The sequence below is a fragment of the Tachyglossus aculeatus genome, chromosome 16 (assembly GCF_015852505.1).
Source record: "Tachyglossus aculeatus isolate mTacAcu1 chromosome 16, mTacAcu1.pri, whole genome shotgun sequence".
Classification (NCBI taxonomy): domain Eukaryota; kingdom Metazoa; phylum Chordata; class Mammalia; order Monotremata; family Tachyglossidae; genus Tachyglossus; species Tachyglossus aculeatus.
Genome location: NC_052081.1, coordinates 29,241,401 through 29,257,017, shown reverse-complemented (window position 1 = coordinate 29,257,017; position 15,617 = coordinate 29,241,401). Strand labels below are relative to the sequence as shown.

The window sequence follows — 15,617 nt, the reverse complement described above, 5'->3', positions numbered from 1 at the left end:
AATGATGCATTTTGCACTGATTTATTGAGAGGCACTCAGCTCTTTCTTTCAACAATTCACTATCAAAGAAAAAATATCTGTGAATTATGGTCCTTATCTGTCCTGAGGTAGCGATGGGAAGGATCCTGTTCATGATTGGGCATAAAAAGAGTCTCGGTCATCTCTTTACAAGCCCTAGAGCCTCCAACGGAAAATGCCACTTTGGAATCAAAGACTGAAAAATTCCCTTTTCTGGGGGATCTCTTCAGAGAGCGATAGCTGAAGCACTTAGTGCTTAGAACAGTTCTCTGCACACAGTAAGCACTCCATAAATACCATTAATTTGAAATTAGGACAGACAACAAACCATATCTTCTGAAAACAGTAGTTGTCTCATCAGTTCTTATGAGCTAAAGATTCCTTTCAGAATGAACCTGATTTCTGGCCACACAAAAGTTTGCAGCTTTTTGAGCTTACAGAGCTTCACAAGCTGACACAGCATTACTCTACCTGGACAAATGTGTATAGGGAGAGAGGGGAGATATTTCACAGGAGCAGAAACCAACAATACTCTGGAAGCACACACTTGCCTGGTGTTCATGTCATCACTGGCCCATGGCAGCAGTTCCAGCAATAGGGCACTTGACTTGTGGTCAAGGATTCACATACAGTAGCTGCTCCAGTGGCATAAGTGGTTCACAGCAGGAGAACATTTTGAGAATGCCTCAACAGGCAAGCAACAACAAAAGATTGAGGGGAACTTCTGAATGCCTTTCATTTATAGCAGGCCTCTATGCATCCTGTTTTACACAGTAAGAGTTCAATAAATGCTACTGAGTGAATGAATGGTTGAGTGATTCACACTGCTCCTTTCTCTCCTTCTGACTGCTTCCCAGCTGGCCTAACCTTGGACCAGAAATCAGGAATTTCAAGTTCCAAACCCAGGTTTGACTCTTCCCTGCTGTATTAAAACAACACATTTAAGCTCCTGTCTCTTTGAAACCCTTGGAGAAAAAAAGAGACAAAAGAAAAAAAAAAAAAGAAAAAAGAGACTTCTGGAAGTTCCCCAGAAGTTTTACACACTTTCTTGGACAGCACTGTCAATTCTTGTTTACACAACAAGTTTTGGACACTTTCAGCTTGGTAGAACTGCAGAAGTAACAGTTGCTACTCATATCAGTAGCCACTTTACATACCACTTTTTTATCTTTGTATTTGGAAGGACATCTTCTCTCTCTCTATGATGTTGCCTCTGCTAAAATGTCTTTAGATCCAGAAATCATAATCTTCCTCTAAAGAAACCTGACTACTTAAAAAGGCAGATGCAAGGCAGATTCTGAGGATTCAGAATATGACCACAAGGACAGCAGTGCTCAGATACATTATATACTTTAAGGACAAAGGCCCTACCTCAGAATACAACAAAGCATTCATTCGAACGCACAGGAATTGATAGGTATGGGGAAAGTCACATTAAAGAGTTCTTATAAAAATTATATCAATGATATTTATTGAAAGCTCATGTACAGAGCACTGTACTAAATGCTTAAAAGGGAACAATGCACTTGACTTACGATACATGAAGCCTGCCCACAATGAGCATGGAGTCTAGAGGGGCCAAGAGCCATTTGGGGACAGTTCGTGGTACACAGAAACAGCGAGCCAGATGGCAATGACACCACTTACAATTGTATATATATACAGATGGGCTGAATCCCAAAGTCTAAATAGGACAAAGAAAATGCTGGGCATGACTAGGAAGTGGACAGACACGAAGTATAGTATGTCACTATGTTTAATTGATGAAGTTTTCTTGCATCACATCTACTCATTTACTAGTTGTCATCATTTAGACTTACATAGCAAAGAGATCGTGGGCAGAGATATCTGTGGGTTTGACAATGTTAAGCAGCGGGTAAATCATAGTACTCTCAGCAAGATTGTTAAAAAAAAAAATCCACTGCACTGAGAGGAAGATAGGATTCAGATAGGAGCTCAAACAAAGAGAGGTCATTTTCACTCATTGGGACGGGCATTTTCATCCCCTACTAGCTTAAAAGACAAAGCAGTTAAGAGAGGCAGATCAATTTGGGGAAACAAAGACAAAACAAGGTTCAAAATAGAGGGTTAATCCTTTCTGAATACATTTAAACTAGATTTCACTATAGATTTAGGTGATGTCCAGCCTACACAAAATTTAGGCAAGATACTTAAGGCTTAACCAGTGATAGGGGAGCCTGCATTTTTCATTTGGTTAAGGTTTACAGCCTCGAATAGAACTCACAGCAGCTTCAAATTGGAATTTGCTCAATTAAATGTCATTTTATTCCCAATCAATCGTATTTATTGAGTGTTTACTGTGTGCAGAGCACTGTACTAAGCACTTGGGAAGTACAAGTTGGCAACATATAGAGACGGCCCCTACTCAACAGTGGGCTCACAGTCTAGAAGGGGGAGACAGAGAACAAAACAAAACATATTAACAAAATAAAATAGAATAGATATGTACAAGTAAAATAGAGTAATAAATACGTACAAACATATATACATAATAATAATAATGATGACATTAAGTGCTTACTATGTGCAAAGCACTGTTCTAAGCGCTGGGGAGGTTACAAGATGATCAGGTGTCCCACGTGGGGCTCACAATCTTAATCCCCATTTTACAGATGAGGTAACTGAGGCATAGAGAAGTTAAGTGACTTGCCCAAAGTCACACAGCTGACAATACAGGTGCTGTGGGAAGGGAACGAGGTAAGACAGGGGGGATGGAGGAGGAGGGGGAGAGGAAGGAGGGGGCTCAGTCTGGGAAGGCCTCCTGGAGGAGGTGAACTCTCAGTAGGGCCTTGAAGAGAGGAAGAGAGCTAGCTTGGCGGATGTGGGGAGGGAGGGCATTCCAGGCCGGGGGAGGACATGGGCCGGGAGTCTACGGCGGGACAGGAAAGAATGAGGCACGGTGAGGAGATTAGTGGCAGAGGAGTGGAGGGTGTGGGCTGGGCTGTAGAAGGAGAGAAGGGAGGTGAGGTAGGAGGGGGCGAGGTGATGGAGAGCCTTGAAGCCGAGGGTGAGGAGTTTCTGCCTGATGCGTGGGTTGATCGGTAGCCACTGGAGATTTTTGAGGAGGGGAGTACATGCCCAGAGCGTTTCTGGACAAAGACAATCCGGGCATTGGCGTGAAGTATGGATTGAAGTGCGGAGAGACAAGAGAATGGGATATTGGAGAGGAGGCTGAAACAGTAGTACAGACGTGATAGGATGAGAGCTTGAACGAGCAGGGTAGCGGTTTGGATGGAGAGAAAAAGGGCAGATCTTGGCAATGTTGCAGAGCTGAGACCAGCAGGTTTTGGTGATGGCTTGGATGTGAGGGGTGAATGAGAGAGCGGAGTCGAGGATGACACCAAGGTTGCGGGCTTGCGAGACGGGAAGGATGGTAGTGCCATCAACAGTGATGGGAAAGTCAGGGAGAGGGCAGGGTTTGGGAGGGAAGACAAGGAGTTCAGTCTTGGATATGTTGAGTTTTAGGTGGCGGGCAGACATCCAGATGGAGATGTCCTGAAGGCAGGAGGAGATACGAGCCTGGAGGGAGGGGGAGAGAGCAGGGGCAGAGATGTAGATTTGGGTGTCATCAGCGTAGAGATGATAGTTGAAGACTTGGGAGCAAATGAGGTCACCAAGGAAGTGAGTGTAGATCGAGAACAGAAGGGGACCAAGAACTGAACCTTGAGGAACCCCCACAGTAAGGGATTGGGAGGGGAAGGAGGAGCCTGCAAAAGAGACTGAGAATGAACGACTGGAGAGATAACAGGAGAACCAGGAGAGGACGGAGTCTGTGAAGCCAAGGTTGGATAGCGTGTTGAGGAGAAGAGGGTGGTCCAGGGTCGAAGGCAGCTGAGTGGTCGAGGAGGATTAGGATACTTTTCTCCACAAGCTATGTTATTCCTTTATTCTAAAAGATTTCCAAATTACCAAGCCTAATGTACATCCCTGTTGGTTATTCAATATATATTAGTGAAATATTTGTGCATCGGGAACCTAAACATACAGAAATCTCAGGGAAAACAGTGGAATATCCAAGAGAGGTAATGACTAACCTTTAGAATATGCCAATGCCATTCCCTCCCCAAGGAAAGACATAATTTTAGCACAGAATGCTGGCTATTCCCCAATGCAAAGTCAGCAATACAAAATATACTGTGTACTTTCAGATAAACATTTGCTTTCCAGCCAAGATGGCACTTTATTTTGATAAATCGTCTCTGGCCAACCACATTTTTAAGTGACAAAATAATCCAAATCAAATAATACGCATTATCTTCATGCACATAGTGCTATATTTGCTAACCAAAAATGATCCTAAAAGGTTTCCGGCCCTATCTGCTATCATTTTAAATAACCAACATCTGAGATGTCACCCCCCTCACAGGGCCATTTTATCAAAAGCTGAAGGGGAGACAATCACACAACCAAAAAAAAAAAAACAAAAAACCAGAGTGCACACTAGAAATTCCAAATTCCCAAAGGAAGCCAATATACTAATTCCCTGGGGCATGTTACTCTCTACCCATTTTATAGATGTGGAAATCAAGACACTAGGAGATGAAATGGTTTAATACCTTGTGTGATGTTTAGCCAGTACTAGAACCCAAACCTTCTCAATCCTGGCTCACCATCAGTAGGTATCAGCAATGACTAATATTGGTTGAGTACATAAGCACTTTTTTCATAGCCCTGTACTAACTTTCTGGGAAAATACAAAAAGCATAGTAATTGAAGACAGTACCTGCCCTCAAGGAGTTTGCACTCTAGGGGGGAAGGGAGATGGACAAACATTAGAAAAATTACTAACTTTTAAACACTAAAACAAACCCTAACCATCCTTTCCCCAGACCCAAAACAGTAGAATCTCTGTGTGGAACACTTAGCAATTAGTGGGACAGGATTGTCATTAGTACAGTGCTCTGCACACAATAGGTGCTCAATAAATATGATTGAATGAATGAATGTTCTTTCCCAAGTGCTTAGTACCATGCTCTGCACACAGTAAGTGCTTAATACATAGAACTGAATGAATGAATCAACCAACACTGTGCGCAGAGCATGGTACTAAGCACTTGGGAGACTAAGACAGACATGTTCCCTGCTCACAAAGAGTTTTCGGTCTAGAAGGAAGTTAATTCAAAGCTATTATATTATTCTCTGTGGTCTTATTTCGATGCATTTTCACACTGCTTAGTTAATCAGCATATTGTGCTGTCTCAGTTTCTTGCTAACCCCATGCAAAATACAATTTATGGTATTTGTTAAGCATTTACTATGTGTCAAGAACTTTTTTGTGGTATTTATTAAGCTTTTACAATATATCAAGTACTCTTCTAAGCACTGGGGTAGATGAAAGCAAAATGACCTGGTGGCAAGAACACAGGCTTGGGAGTCAGAGGTCTTGGGTTCTAATCCTATCTCCACCACTTGTCTGCTGTGTGACCTTGGACAAGTCACTTAACTTCTCTGTGCCTCAGTTATACCTCATCTATAAAATGGAGATTGAGACTGTGAGCTCCACGTGGAAAAACCTGATCACCTTGTATCTACCCCAGCACTTAGAAAAGTGCTTGGCACATAGTAAGTGCTTAACAAATGCCATATTTTTTTTTAAATCAGTCCCTGTCCCACATGGTGCTCGCAGTTTAAGTAAGAGGAAGAATAGGTATTGAGTCCCTCATTTTGCAATTGAGAAAACTGAGGCACAGAAAAGTTAAGGGTCTTGCCCAAAAATCACACAGCAGGGAAAGTGGTGGAGCTGAAATTAGAACCCAGGTCCTCTGTCTCCCAGACCCATGCTTTAACCACTTGGGCACGCTGCTTTCCACTGAAGTAGCAGGGACACTGAAGCTCTTTCCTGACAGAAGGTTCAACTAACTCCTGGAATTCAGCTATCACTCTCCGAAGAACTTGATACTTTGAGATGGTGACAATCTTCCGGATCCCAGTTCTTATGCAAGTGCTTTACCACCAAGAGACAAATGCAATTAACCTCAAAGGCTGATCGCCATTACTGGAAGAAAACAGGCACTACCCAGCCAGCAGTCAAGTACGCTTTTCTCGGCTATCATTCTGTTAATTTTTCACTTTAACATTTAGAATATAAATCTCAATCTGATCCATTTTAGGACAAAAATGAAAGTCGGTGGACTGTTTTTAGCCACAAATTACACAATGGGCTTTAATGCATGAAACTACATTAACTAAATGACTCAAGTAAGTACTATTTCCTGGCATGTTGATTAAAGACTTTTACATTTATTGATCTGAAATTCCAAGAACACTTCATAACACTATATTTCTCCCTTGCAAAAAGACAGCCAGCAAAACTCTAAAAACAAGCCCTAGCTTCACAGTGGTTTCTGAATTCATCTTTGAGGTAACTAATAATTTAATCAATACACAAATATCAGTAGGTATGCTAAAAAGAGAGGAAGATCACAGAGAAAATAACCCCAAAAGCGTCGGTTTAAAGATTCATTCATTCAATCCTATTTATTGAATGCTTACTGTGTGCAGAGCACTGTACTAAGAGCTTGGGAAGTACAAGTCGGCAACATAATGACTACTGAGCAAATTATAAATTTTCACCTCATCAAATGACATTTGCGTGTGCACAAAAACTTGGCTCTGGTCAAATAATTCACATAGGGGATGGATACGGTATATGGCGTGATTTGCAGAAAGCAGAGCATCACACAAAGATATGGAGGACACAGCGTCCTTTTTTTTTTTTTTTGCAATGCTTGCAATATGTAAGCTTGCACTCAGATAAAAATAGGCCTCACTGAAAACTGGGTAGAGTATGGTCACTGAAGCTGGATGTCTTCAACAGAACAGATGGATCATTAGGAGTTTTCTGTGCTTGGCAGGTTCTCTCTTTTCAAGAAGATGGCTTGGCACAACTGAATATTCCACTAATGAAACAGGGAGCAGAGGGTGGAAGGGAGGCAGAATTCATCAGGGAGGAGAGATGGAAGCAGGGTAGAGGTGGAAACAGGGAAGTAGATAAAGCATTTTCAACAATCAACAGTCCTGTCAGAGGCTGAGAACGAGGAAAAGAAAGAGAGGAGAAAGCAATTCTGCTCTTGAAGAATAGCAGAATTACTGGAGAAACCAAAGGTTGATAAGAGGTCCTGGAAGTCAAGAGGGTGGAAAGGATGAATAGGCAAGCTGCCTTCTCCAGGAACTTTTGAGGTTGAAGGGAAAGCCAAAGAGAAAGCAGGAGTCAAACAGCCCCAGGCCTTATCCTTGCATCTACCCCAGCCCTAACCACAAAGTAAGCACTAATAATTAGTATTCTTATCCTCTAGATGAAAGACTCCTAATGACAATGAGAAAGAACTGGTGGCCTGATGACCAGAACCCTAAAGAAGAGTACTAAACACCATCTGGAAACTGAAACCAAAGAGCAAACAAAAGCAAAGGTTATGATGACTGGAAACACTCACAATCTTCATCCCCATTTTACAGATGAGGGAACTGAGGCCCAGAGAAGTGAAGTGACTGGTCCCAAGTCACACAGCTGACAAGTGGTGGAGCTGGATTCGAACCCGTGACCTCTGACTCCAAAGCCCAGGCTTTTCCACTGAGCCACGCTGCTTCTCTTGAGCACTTACTGTGTGCAGAGCACTGTGCTAAGTGCTTGGGAAGCAGCGTGGCTCAGTGGAAAGAGCACGGGCTTTGGAGTCAGAAGTCATGGGTTCGAATTCCGACTCCACCACATGTCTGCTGTGTGATCTTGGTCAAGTCACTTCACTTCTCTGGGCCTCAGTTACCTCATCTGTAAAATGGGGATTAAGACTGTGAGCCCCACGTGGGACAACCTGATTACCCTGTATCCTCCCCAGCGCTTAGAACAGTGCTTTGCACATAGTAAGCGCTTAACAAATGCCTATTATTATTATTATTATTATTATAAATTGGACAACTGCATTTATTAAGCGCTTACTATATGCAAAGCACTGTTCTAAGTGTTGGGGAGGTTCCAAGGTGATTAGGTTGTCCCACGGGGGGTTGACAGTTTTCATCCCCATTTTACAGATGAGGTAACTGAGGCCCAGAGAAGTGAAGTGACTTGCCCAAAGTCACACAGCTGACAAGTGGTGACAGACAGAGACTGACTGACCCAGACTGAGCCCCCTCCTCCCCCTCCCCACAGCACCTGTATATATGTATATATGTTTGTACGTGTTTATTACTCTATTTTATTTGTACATATTTATTCTATTTATTTTATTTTGTTAATATGTTTTGTTGTGTTGTCTGTCTCCCCCTTCTAGACTGTGAGCCCGCTGTTGGGTAGGGACCGTCTCTATATGTTGCCAACTTGTACTTCCCAAGCGCTTAGTACAGTGCTCTGCACACCGTAAATGCTCAATAAATACGATTGAATGAATGAATGGAAACTTTGTCGAGTCATTTGGCTTCTCAAGTTATGTTCACTTCTAATTGGATGTACTGTAAAAATGCAATGCATTCTAAAAATCACATTTACTCCCAACTTTTCAGGAGTCATTTTCATTCCATTGCCACCCTGAAATATAATCATTGACCCTGGAAATGAGAGGAAATGCAGGATGTCCTCTCATTTTAGGGCTCCATTAACCAATCTTATTTTGTGAGTGCTGTGTGCAGAGCACTGTACTAAGCACTTGGGAGAGTACAATAGAACAGTATAACAGAGTTGGTATTCCCCGCCCTTCTTTCTTTAAATGATGAGGAGTGGAAGGAAGTTTAATCTGCACATTCGTATCTATTTTATTTCACCTCAAGTAATACAACGGTGCTGTGAGTTCTCTTTTTTTAATTTTCAGTCACTGAAACCACCAAACACTAAATTTCTTTCACACCAACGTAAGTTGGTTCACATTGTGTACCTGTGTGGAAAGTGTTGCTGGCAATATTTACTTTTCTCCAGTGGCCTACGACTTCCCATTAATCTTTATGTTCCGTGTTGACTAAGTGAATGAATAACTACTGGATCTTTTTAAAAACTTTCAATAGTAGTTGAAAGACTTGTCCTCCTCTACACCATCTCTACTTCCATACTACCTCTACTCCTAGGATGAGATTAAAAATTGAAATTTTCCATAGGAACTAAATCCTGAGGATTCATCAAGAAGATAGGGAACGTCACCTGATACAAAGTTGCTTTAGACCAATTTACACTAGCAGAAGGCTAATATTGGTATTTGTCAAGTGCTTACTATGTGCTAGGCACTGTACCAAGCGCTGGGGTGGATACAACCAAATTGGGTTGGACAAAGGCCCTGTCCCACGAGGGGCTCACAATCTCAATCCTTATTTTACAGAGGAGGTAATTGAGGCACAGAGGAACGAAGTGACTTGAAAATCACTCAACAGACAAGTGGTGGAGGCAGGATTAGAACCCATGATCTTTTGACTCCCTGGCTAGCACTCTTTTATCCACTATACCATGTTGCTCCATCCAAAGAGATACAATTGCATGGAAATCATGGCCTTTGGAGAGGATTGAGAAAGTTTTGTGACTAGGGTAAACCAGACATCAGCAAAGTGTCCTGATGACCTACCGGCCACCCGGGTGATTATTTGAACCCCAACCCTGTGAGGTGACAGAATAGGGTTTGATCACCCTCCAAGTTTGCACTTCGTGATCAGAACTGGCATGTAAATATGACCACCTGATAGTTCTCTCTAGCAGTCACAGGATTACACCTAAATTGAGGTTTGAGACACTGAGTGGTTAAAAAGTTAAAAAATAAGATTGGCTAATTAAATACATGAAAGATTTTGCGGCAGAACAACAAGAGCACCTTGTGGGTGTTTGTGAGCTGGGAAAAAAAGTGTGTCTGCTCCATCCGTTTCATTGTTTTCTCTTCAAAGTAAAATCAATGAGTGTCACAAAAGACAATAAAAAAATCCAGGTGACAAGCTAACCTGCCACTCTGAAAACTCTTTTCCAATAGGGAGCTTCGCACACTCCACAGCCCATGTCTGAACGAGGTATGGCCACTCTGCACAGCAACATAGCAAGGAGTATTACAGGTAGTGGAAGCTTCTAAACCTACAACATCGTTGAGGATTCCCTGGTCTCATCAAAAATCTTGAAAGCCCAACACTTGCGATTGCAGAAAGGTTAGAACGCTCCCTGGGGCGGCCCTCTTTTAAATATTCTTTTTCCACCACAAGTTGCTCTGTCTCCCCCACCTCATTCAGTTTCCTTGCTGCTACTCATCCTCTTTTGTGTTTTCAGGTACTTGACAGTATGCTCTGATTGACTTTCCAGCCTTAGACCCTAGAAGAGGGAGTCCGTGCTGACAACTACTTCTGGTTCAAACCTTAAAGCCGGGTAATTTTAGTGAAAGTAGGAAGCCATCCTTGCTCTGGAGATGCCTGTTCAGCTCTAAGCCAAGGCCCCTGGAATCCTAAGAAAAACTCTTACATAATTTTTTCTCTCTCAAGTTGATATCGCACAGTAAGAATTCCTTACATTTAACACACCTGAAACAGTTTAAGCCTTTCACTTACACATAAAATCTTAGAGAAAGCAGGTCACTTTTTTATCCACTTTTTATTTGTTTGTGTGCACTGCAAGCACTGGCTGTAAACTCACCCTTCAGTCTTTAACACCTTCCTTCTTTTTAAATAATAATAATAATAATAATGGTGTTTGTTAAGCACTTACTCTGTGCCAAACACTGTATTAAGTGCTGGGACAGGAAAATAGGGTTGGACATAGTCCCTGCTAAACATGGGACTCTCGGTATTAATCCCCATTTCACAGATGAGGGAACTGAGGAAACAGAGAAGTGAAGTGACTTGTGCAAGGTCACACAGCAAACAAGTGGCAGAAACTGGTTCTTCTAACTCCCAGGCCCGTGCTCTATCCACTAGTCCACGCTTTTAAATGGGAACAACTGCAAATTTCTGTGACCACAGCTTCAAATTTGGGGTGATTCAATCAGATGTACAACCTGCATTTAATGGGCCTATCAATCAATCAGTGGTATTCATTGAGGGTTTACCGTGTGCAGAGCTTGGAAAGTACAGTACACCAGAGTTGACAGATGATCTCCCTGCTCACAAGGATCTTACAGTCTAGTCAGGGAGGCAGACATTAAAACAAATTACAGATATTTACATAAGTGCTTTGGGGTTGAGGATGGGATGAATATCAAGAGAAAGAGGAAGGGCAATTCACTTTTGGCTGTTAGGAGGGAGAAAGATCAAGCCATCAATCCACCAACTTAGTCAGACTGGTTCACACTGCCCCGCCAGAATCTTTCCTCTATTAAAAAGCTGCTAATGAGAGTCATCATCAACAGCATTTATTGAGCACCTACTGTGTGAAGAAAACTATACTTAGTGCTTGGGAGAGTACAACAGAGTTGGTAGCTACTTCCCTGACCACAATGAGCTCAGCACCGAAAGGGGGAGACCGACATTAATACAAATAAATAGTTTATTATAACAATAAGCATGAGGTATGTTTGCTTTTCAGTTTGAAACAAGTTTGCCAGCTTCCAATTTAATTATGACTATACTTCAAGTCAACTGCTCAACCATCTGCAGGGAAAGCTTATTCTCGGTGCCAAGGTAGCAGCAACTAGTGGCTCAAATTACACACCAAAAAATCTGCTTTGGACAAGAGAGGAATCAGTTAAGTCCACTTATTTTGCAGTTCACAATTTTTCAGACAACCTGCCTCCTGGGATAGTGAACATCAAATTAAAACTTGTTCCTGGAAATCACATTTTTAAATATGGCATATTCTCTTGCCAAAAGGCCTTATTGGCAGTCATTTCCTTCAACAAGTCTGGTGGTGGAAGGATTTGGAAAAATTAGAGAGAGAGCAGCTTTACCTGGTGCTATTTTAAGTAATGCACTATTTGAGTTAATTCAGAAAAAAACCAACCCATTTTAACAAGCTGTTAAATAGTCTATTTCAAACACTGCTCGTTTATCCCAACTATGGAAGACAGATGTGAGAAAAGTCTAATTCAACATGCCTACTTTTAATCACCTGTAAACAAGGTGTGTAAATCTAAAATTCTTTGGTACCTGAACAATTTCACATGGGTGGAGAGGTGGCACCTAGGAGGCTCAAATTTCAAAGGAAGAAAATCTGCTGCTGTCAGTGACAAATCCCCAGAAACCTGCAATGCTCAGCTCAACAACTGGTGGAGCAGGAAGGAGCAGAGATGATCTGGGCATACTGCCTCAGAGGCTTTTCCTCTTTCTAGAAGCTCATAAAATAATAAAAATAATAATTATTATTATTATTGTATTCGTTAAGCACATACTACATGCCAGGCACTGTTCTAAACACTGGAGTGGATACACACAAATCGGGTTGGACATAGTCCCTGTCCCACGTGGGGATCACAGTTTCAATCCCCATTTTACAGATGAGGTAACTTGAGGCACAGAGAAGTACAGTGACTTGCCTAAGGTCACATAACAGAGAGGTGGCAGAGGTGGGAATAGAACCCATGACATAACACCCAGACCCGTGCTCTATACACTATGCCATGTTGTTTCTCTACTATGCCATGCTACTTCTCTTCCATATAAGTTTGGAGGCCTTATCTTAAAGGGTCCTGTGTCAGAAGATTTAGATGAGACGCTGATCAGTGCAATCTGTTATCTGTCATGCAGTGGGTTTGCCTGCATGACAGTGGTAGCCTAATTCTATAGTGGCCTAAAAATCACATCTCCTCTAAGAGACCTTCCCAGATTAAGCCCTTATTTCCCTGTTTTAGCCCTCCCTTCTGCATCACCTCTGCACTTGGGTCTGTTCCCCTTAAACACTGGGATAGTCTCCCCTCTCCCAGCCCCACAGCACTTATGTATATATCTGTCTGTAATTTATTTTAAGCTTGTCTCCCCCTATAGCCTGTAAGCTCCTTGTGGGCAGGGATTGTCGATACCTATTCTTTTGCATTGTGCTCTCCCAAGTGCTTAGTGCAGTGCTCTGCGCACAATAACCACTCAATAAATACCAAAGATTGACTGATTGGGTTGCTCAACCAAACATGCTGCACAATTCCTGTGGCTCGGCCACAAGGATGCACCTTTTAATCAAACATCTGCAGTTCTGGTTTCAGAGGAAAGCCTGATCTTAAAGCCATGTCTCATGTTGAAGAAAACAAACACCAGTAAGTTAAAAGAAAAAAACTGGCCTGCTGGCTAATGATGGGGTCAGTTGGAAAGAATGATGAGAAGCAAGGGGACAGGGATCAGAATCAATTGTACATAAATCACAAGATAAAACGAAGGAGCTTTTTTCTGACCAACAGAATCCACAGATCCCCTAGAAATGAACTCTGAAGTCCAGGAGTCCCCTGGACAAACATTATATCAATTTATTGAGTCCTCGTTGTGTGCAGGATACTGGACTAAGCACTTGGGAAAGTGCATCACGACAGAATTGGTATACTAGATCCCTGCCCACAGGGAGATTCCAGTCCACATAATAATAATAGTAATGGCATTTATTAAGCGCTTACTATCTGCAAAGCACTGTTCTAAGTGCTGGGGAGGTTACAGGGTGATCAGGTTGTCCCACAGGGGGCTCACAGTCTTCATCCCCATTTTCCAGATGAGGTAACTGAGGCACAGAGAAGTTAAGTGACTTGCCCAAAGTCACACAGCTGACAATTGGCAGAGCTGGGATTTGAACCCATGACCTCTGACTCCAAAGCCTGTGCTCTTTCCACTGAGCCACACTGCTTCTCTGAATTATATGAATTACATATATATATAATTATATACATATATATACATATATAATTATACATATATATATATATATATCTCACATGAATTAAACCTGTTGTAAAAATATTCGTGTCAGTAAAAGGCTTCCGATCAGGTTGAACATATCCACACACAGTCCATTAGAACCCACGTTAGAGTTATATATGCATGATAACCACATCTAATATCCAGATGATGATCACCTCCATTTATACCCTCTAGCTGACTAAAATCAATACATCAGTCCAATACCAACTCGCCTTTTCCCCCTCTGTCATAGGAGATGGAGCCTGCATGATTTATCCACCTGTAAACCTACTCAGGACAACTTCACAAAGCAGAAACGGGACAAACCTTTGCAGCGTTCGACACTGAAGTGTGGCTCCATTGGTGCTGCTCACCCCATTATATTTCCAGAGCTCAGACACCACAGCTTTTCTTTCCTGCAGATGGGTGACTCATTGGAGAACTGAATCCAATGTCTCCGAGAGAAGGCTCTCACCCCGGCTGCCTTGCCAATAATTTATGGGCTGAGGGAGTGGTGCTGTCCGTCACAGAGGGTGTGCCGGGCCCTGGCGGCTCAGAGGAAGAATGATGATTTTCCGGTACAGCTCCACTGCATTCCTGGCTTTTGAGTGGGCTCCTTCAGCCCTTCCACCCCCTATTCAGTAAAACTGATTTCCTTCATTGACCCTGCTCCTTGAAAGCCCCCATCCCAGGGACACCTTAACATTGCACCAAAGGACAAACTGCAAAGAAAATCTTTCCAAAGAAGATTTTGAAAAGCCACTGGAAATATTATCAGCACCCCCCACAGCCACTCACAAAAGCTCGGACTTAAATCAAAGGTTTTTAACCAGTGAATTAAAAAATATTAGAAAAACCCAGGCAGAAAGAAAAAAAAAAAAGACAGAAGAGGGGGTGATTTAATTGCCTAAATTTCATTCTTTTCCCTCAGTGGAGTCTTATCTCCACCAGATGGAAATTCATTTCTTAAATACCAAATGCACGTGATTTGGACTGCCTGCCTTTATGATCAATCTGGCATTATTCTATCCTGGAAATTTTGTTGTTTGACAGAGCACTAATGGCAATGGACTGAAAGCCAAGAAACTCACTCCCACTGACCTTTACTCAACATGCCCAAGACTGTCAGAAAATAGTTACGCCATCAGGAATCCTCAGGGACAAAAAAGCCATCATTATCTCCATCATCTTCTATGCAGCCATAATCCTGTCCCCAAGTGTAAATGCACAATAGGGTCGACTTCTGAATATGTCTGTTAATCAGGTTAAACACGGCTTCCCTCACATTTTCTGTTTTGACTTTTACGGTGTGAACAATCCCCCCCAAATACTATTTCTGCCATACATTAGTACCCAGGACTTCCCAGCTGGTTCCTACATTGGATTAAAATCAAAAGTAATTAATTATCTCATGAATTTCCACCACCTCAGGTCATGTCATTTAGACTGTGAGCCCACTGTTGGGTAGGGACTGTCTCTATGTGTTGCCAATTTGTACTTCCCAAGCGCTTAGTACAGTGCTCTGCACATAGTAAGCGCTCAATAAATACGATTGATTGATTGATTGATGTCATTCCAACCTTTAACTCTGATGAATTCTTGATTTGCCTACTTTATACAAATAGTGGGAGTAGGAGGAAAAACACAGAAGTAACTGATAGCCGCAAAAGTATGGAAAGAGAGTAATAAGTTCTGTGTGTGCCCTGCTTAAACACTTGCAAAAACTCTTCAGTAGGCAACATGCTCCCAGAACCCTAACATAGCTTCGGACCGCAACGGGATAGATACAAGCTAATTAGGTTGGACACACTATCTGTCCCACATGG

The 15,617-nt window shown here is 42.2% G+C and overlaps 1 protein-coding gene across 18 annotated transcripts in view; it reads right to left on the bottom strand.

The window, feature by feature from the left end:
• ABLIM1 (actin binding LIM protein 1) overlaps positions 1 to 15,617 on the bottom strand; it is a 268,653-nt gene that overhangs the window by 182,477 nt on the left and 70,559 nt on the right. For 14 of the 18 annotated variants that reach the window (XM_038758704.1, XM_038758705.1, XM_038758711.1 and 11 more), the window contains exon 1: positions 14,119 to 14,186. The exons of 1 other annotated variant lie outside the window; for it this stretch is intronic. In XM_038758704.1, coding sequence (XP_038614632.1) covers positions 14,119 to 14,152 — 34 coding nt within the window. In that variant the 5' untranslated portion in view covers positions 14,153 to 14,186. Of the gene's footprint in view, positions 1 to 14,118; positions 14,187 to 15,617 lie in introns of those variants that run through there. 3 more of the 18 variants (XM_038758719.1, XM_038758722.1, XM_038758718.1) reach the window with 2 other exon arrangements.